Source organism: Bidens hawaiensis, unplaced genomic scaffold (assembly GCF_021521415.1).
Source record: "Bidens hawaiensis isolate Kalapana, Puna unplaced genomic scaffold, B.hawaiensis_p1.1 tig00007515_1, whole genome shotgun sequence".
In the NCBI taxonomy this organism is placed as follows: domain Eukaryota; kingdom Viridiplantae; phylum Streptophyta; class Magnoliopsida; order Asterales; family Asteraceae; genus Bidens; species Bidens hawaiensis.
Window position 1 is genome coordinate 731,278 of NW_027491526.1, and position 6,575 is coordinate 737,852.

General features: G+C 34.9%; 1 protein-coding gene across 1 annotated transcript; it reads right to left on the bottom strand.

The window, feature by feature from the left end:
- Nucleotides 1-1,069: 1,069 nt before the first annotated feature.
- LOC143635455 (WRKY transcription factor 6-like) lies at nt 1,070-3,296 on the bottom strand. The gene is made up of 4 exons (XM_077103287.1): nt 2,815-3,296; nt 2,643-2,729; nt 1,919-2,389; nt 1,070-1,813 (listed from the first exon to the last, which is right to left on the bottom strand). Exons 1-4 carry the CDS (start codon nt 3,022-3,024, stop codon nt 1,070-1,072), a joined length of 1,512 nt encoding a protein of 503 aa, XP_076959402.1. The 5' UTR covers nt 3,025-3,296.
- Nucleotides 3,297-6,575: the final 3,279 nt, after the last annotated feature.

The window sequence follows — 6,575 nt, forward strand, 5'->3', positions numbered from 1 at the left end:
TGCTCTGCGCCACGTGTCCTCTGGGACACCTGGTGCTTTCTCATTGGTTGTAATCACGTGGTAGCACATGTGTTATGCTGAGTTGTCCACCTTTCATCTGGCAGCTGTCAACATCAGCATATTCTTATTCCTTAAAAAGATACCTTCTGGAAGGTTGTCTGACGTGCACAATCAAGGTTGCCCTAATCCTGATTTGGATAAGGACGAGGTTGATTATGTGCATGTGTGATATGCGCCAATCCTGAGGATGCGCGAGGTCTTCTCTTTATTCTCACGCGCAGATGTTTCATGCGCAGATGTGATATGCACGAGCATGTGATATGCGCCGCGCGCTGATGCGTCGCGCGCATATGTAATATGCGTGAGCATATGTGATGCGCGAGCATATGTGTGCCTGGGCATATGATGCCTGAGCATGTGTGGTGCCTGGGCATATGATGCCGGAGCATGTGATGCATGAGCATATGTGTGCCTGGGCATATGATGCCTGAGCATGTGTGGTGCCTGGGCATATGATGCCTGAGCATGTGATGCATGAGCATATGTGATATGCGCCATGCGCATAGGTTTTGGCTTTGTGCCTTCATAATGTCTTGATTTCAAGTCACTTGTCTGTATCTTTGTGGGTTGACCCGCCTCGTTCGGTGTTGAGGCGGGTACATACCTCTTCAGTATATATATTATTCCAAAGTTGATATTCAAATTTCAAAGTCAACTTAATTCGTAGAAAAGCACCATTCATGAAGTTGCCTAGAAATTAAGAAAGCGATCATCCATCTCTAATTCTAATTTATTTCAACCCAAAATTAAGCTAAAATGTATATCGCCTTCAATATTATTATTTAATACAATAACGATCGAATTAATTGCACGAACATTATATTTGATGTATAGCCAAATATATATATCTGGTGTCAAATGTATTACAAATTTGTACCTACTCCTACGAATGTAACGATGATAATTCACTTGTACACATGAAAAAATGTTTGATTCAAAAGAAGAAAAGAATTTTCAAAACAGCTTCAACTCAACCACCTTAACTAATTTCAGTTTCTATGGAAACTAATTAATGTGTAGCAGGGTTGTAAGTCATGTTCTTGTTCTCATTGTTGTCGGATGCAATCGTGTTAACGTTGCCACCCATGATGGATGTGATTGCTGCAGCTAAGGCTGCGGTGAAGTTCGGATCAGAAGTGATGGCTGCAGTAGCCGCACTGAGCGAATTCGCAAACGCTGGATGCGGCTGAGACTGGTGATGTTGTGGTGGTGGTGGTGGAATTGGTTGTGGTATTAGTTGGTTGGAGATTTTATCATGAGACAGTTGAAACCCTGCGAATCTTGACTGGTTGTACACCGCCCCACCGCCGCCAGGGTGAAACGCTTGTAACGGCATTGCAGCCGCCGACGAGAATAATTGTGATGATGGATTTGGAGGGTGTGTGAGGTCTAATGTGATGGTTGGAAATGGTGCTGAGGCCGATATTGTTGCGATACTGGAAGAGCTTGGTCGAATCGCCTGAGCCAAAAGGTTCGGGTTCATGAAACCATCTGCACTCGACATTGAACCCGAGAGCAGCATGCTGGCTGCGGCAGCCGTGGTGTTCACCATTGCTACGGCTGCGGGTGGGAGAGGATGGCTGTGAGTCCCTTCATATGTGGTTACCAATATTGTCTGATCATCAGCCCATCTTTGAACTTGTTTCCGAACCGGGCATCCCACGGCCACTGTGCAACGATAGTATGCGCGTGGACACGGGTTCCCTTTCGCCATTTTCTGCCCATATTTTCGCCATTGACATCCGTCGCTAATCTGCATATATATACACAAATCATTAACAAAAAAAAATATATCAAAAAATCTAGCTAACCTAAGTTTTAAAATATTAATTATTATTATTATTATTATTATTATTACCATTGATGCTTCTGAACGCGCGCGAACTGAAACACGAACTTTACGCATGGTTGCTTCGTTAGTCTGCTCAGTGTTTTCGGGGATGGCCAGTTTGGGAACTTTATTAGACATATTCCATACATCTGAATCCGGGGTATCCTCGCGGACATTATTAGTATTATTATTATTATCAACATTCTTTGACAAGTCGACGGTGTTTAAAGCAGAAGCGGATATGGTCTTTTCTTCTGGGCTGGAAGAATGATCATGATGAGATGGCAATTGATCCTGAGGTGCTAATTCCATGAACTGTCTAGCTGGTTGTGGTTGCGAAAGATGATGATCATTTCGCAAGGTGTGTTCTTGTTGTTGCATTAGCGTTACAAGTTCCATTTGTAACGCGTTGTAATTGTTGCTAACATGTAAATACATCTCTTTAAGCTTTAGGTTCTCCATGTTCATTCTTTGTAATTCATTTTGCATTTTTGCCAACTGAAAAAATTAACATAAGTTAAAGCTTATATTATTAAGCTAAACCTAACAACATATGTATAACAAAGTAACAATAATAAAAGTTCAAAACATAATAACATAATCTTTGAATAAACATCGTATTTAATTAGAACATAGAATTTGAACTTATTCAAAAATATTTTGTAGACAATAAATTCTTTTAAATAAAATTTGATTATACATTTATTTGCACGTACATGATATATAATATTTAGCATGTATATATGTTTACCTTATTAGTAGTTGGAGTCTGTTCCTCGGCTGATGAGATCCCATCAACCATCGATGATCGATCATGTGTAACCAGATTCAAACCCGTCTATATATTAAACAAATATCAGTAAACATACAAATAAATAATGATATTAATTCCAATATATGTAAAATAATTATTACTAACGTACGTTAATATCAAGATGATCATTAATCTCCTTCTTGACAGCAACCTTGTTCGAAAAGAGATCCATCTCAGCGAGAACCTTGCGGTGATTATCTGGAGAGCTAGAATTAGCAGGCACCGTACCGTCTAGCACCATTGCGAAGGGGTTCCACCTCGTGGTCTGGTTGAGTAACACCAGTGGTTCAGAAGTATCTAACGTTGGTCCCAAGCCCATAAATCTTAAAGAGTCTAGCTAGGAGAAGAGATTGTGTAATAGGTAGATAGAGATTTCAAGAGTCTTCTAAAGTTGGAAGCAATGAGGGTATTTATAAATAAAAACAAAAGCGCCGTAAGGACTAAAAGTTTGACTTTATTTTTTAAGTTATTTATTTTGTTACGTGTGTGAATGTAAAGTGTGGGCTTGTGAACTCAGATTTGGCCAAAAGTGCGTAAGGTCGTGCGTCATATTTGTCCACGTGGCAGTGTGGGTTTCAGATGGAAGTTTCGTCTGCAAGACGAAGTATCCAACTTTTGCTTGTAGTTTGTAAACGTCGTTTAAGGCCGGTTTATAATTGGTTTTTATTCATTATCCAAATCTTTAATAAAAGAATTCTCAAAACTATTTTTTAATATCAATTCAAAACGTAACAACTTGTTGTATACGTTACTTATACAGGGTCATCTTTGAGATTTCGAGTCCCAAGACGAATATGAAAATAACTCTTTATTTCAAAAATCAACAAGAGTTCCATTATTTGTTTATAATTAGAGTTTTTGAATAACTTTTAGGCTCTTTATATAAACTCAAGCTTATAATTTGTTAGAAACAAATAACATTCAGTTCATAATGTTTGTTAATGTATATGTCTTGTGTTTATACATATTTATGTATATGCCCTATAGTGTCAATTTGATGTGTTAGCTATTATATATTGTATAATTATAATGTTAGTTGTATGATACAATTATTTTTATTATACATATTTATCAAAATAAATTGGACGTGGCTTAATGGTAGAGCACTCACTTTACTAGTAAGAGGTAGGGGGTTCAAACCTCACTACCACCAATTTATATGAGAGATATGAGGGATGACTCTAGCTTGCCAGGATTCGAGTCCTGATCTCACCCGGTTTTACCGACTTTTCGCTGTCGTGCCGTTTGGCGGGCGTGAGGGTCAGGTTTTATCCCGTGAATCCCTCAACAGGTGGACCGCTAGGGGCTCCGTCCGTCCGGACTAGTGGCCGGCTCGGGCTACCTTTAGCCAATGAGAGTCCCGTACGGAGTACCCGGCGTTACTTAGTTGGTCGTTAAAAAAAAATACATATTTATTAAAATAATAATAAATATAATTTTTAAGCTTCCAAATCTTGTAGTAAATATATAAGATTAGAGAGAGAGAGAGAGAGAGAGAGATGGAAGCTGTTAACATTGGAGCATCAATAGTTGGTTAATAAAACATTGACATGTATATTAATTATTTGTATTAATAATGTAAATATTTTAATTTCAAACTATGTTGTCACTAATTGAAGACTGGCATGATAAAAAAAATGAAAATGGGTTATTTTAATTAGTGATAAGTGAGGGGTCGGAATCGGTCTACAAATGTCTCCGGGCGGTGCGGCGTTTCGCACGTGAACAAGAAATTCAAAAGTGATTAAAATAGCATTCATTATTTAATTAATTATTTAATGTCTCTGAAAGTTGGTTGAAAATGTGGATTGGATCGGACCCATCTTCTGACCGGAAAAGTTATTCCATCGTATATATATACCATGGATTATATGTGTACAACTTATATTAAATTTAAACATAAACATACTTGATAATGGTAATAGTTAATAATGTAAGTAATGTATAGTACTATATTCTAGTTTTAATGAACTCTTTTTTGCAAAGAAAAATATTGGTTATTATTTCTTGATCGCCTCTTTGAATTTCGTTTATTTACATAACATATGTACGTGTACTATTGTGTAGGTTGTATTTGTAGCTTATTTTACCTATACATCTAAAATAAGTTGTAAAGAAAATGATCGATATAGTTTGATTATTTTTTATATACATAAGCTACACATGTGTATGTAACAACGAAAAGGAAATTAAAAAAGAACAAATTACATAAATGGTTTCTATAGTATATATGTCTACATTTTGGTTTTGATCTTCAAGTTTGAGAAATTATACGTTTTGACTCAAGCTTAACATTGCATTAGTGTTAATCATCCATATGTTAAATTGACGTCTTATTACCACACTGACACGCTATAGATAAATGAATTTTACATATAGTAATTTTTTTCAATAACTAAAATAAAAACTAAACATGATATAAAAAATGTAACTGTTTTTCAAAAACTTATTTGTATTGCATAATGGCGTCGGTCACATGTCACAATATGCTCGTTTATCAACATCTTTTTCAAAAAGAAGGAAAAAAAAGCAAGTTGAAAACAATATATGTACGCAAGAAAGTGATGCGTGTAGAAAAGTGATTCAATTAATAGGTTTATTATATACAAGAGTAGTGGCTCGTTTTCAACAAAATACGAACTAGTAATATGTATGGGCATGGAGGTTTGGTGCAACCAAAATTTGACAAAAGTTGGTGTGCATGCATTGGATTTCAATCACATGAAAAAGAGCTCACATCGTATACTATTTTTAAGTATAATAATAATAAAACTTTTTTAAAAGTATTATATTATATATGAAAGTGAAAAGTCAAGAAAACAGTTGATGGTTTGAAAGCGAGTATACGCCAATACACACATAAAACTTAAAAGCTGGCTAGGCTTAAGGTAAGAACTAAGAACTAAGAAAAGAAGAAATCACATGCAGAAATCTTTGACCAAAATGATCATATGGGTCTTTTTGAATGCGATTGAAAATCATGCCATGTTTGGTGAGTTTGTTGGTATTTGAAGATAAATCAAAATAATTCAATCATACTGACTTTGACTCTAGCTCCTTTTAGGAAATACGAGCTTCTTTTCTTATATATAACTGCCTTTTATGCTATACAATACACTAAATATTTGTTAATGTTTAAACACTAGTAAAAAACAATAACAAATAAAATTAAGATTGATGGTGAAAGACGTACGTTTTTGACCTTGCCATTATATTTCCAATTAATTAAGCGATTCGGTCTTGAACACAAATTTCTTTCCATTTTGAAAAGGATATATGAAATTTTGTTTGCTTTTGTAATTTACAGAAGCACCATTCAAGGTGGTGAATTACTGAATTATAAAATGATAATAGAATGATAAATGAACAAACTGCTTATTAAATTTCCAAATAAGTGTCCATATATATTAAAAGATGACCTTAATACTAAGAAGTAATCAAATCAAGCCATTGAAATAAGAACCAACAAGGCTCAAAAAACGAATAGTAGACGTAAAGACGTTGAATCATGCATGCCCGTTCCTAAATAGTAATTGCAAAAAAGTGTAAAACGATAAAGACTAGAAGTTCAGGGTCTAAATAGTTATTATATCAAAGTATTATGTTAACTAATTTTAATAAAACTAAAAAACAAACACTTTAAAATATGTGAAAACATAATAATGGTATGGTATGGATAAAATGTTCACATATTCATTTTATAAAACACAACTTTCATTAATTGTATGTTTGATTTACTAATTACATTGTCTATAAACTGATTCCTAAATTGACTAATTCATTTTATATGGAGTTTAAATGAAATCTAATTTATCAGAACGTCTTATATGCATGTTTACAAGTAAAACTCCAAAAAAATGTTATGCAAAA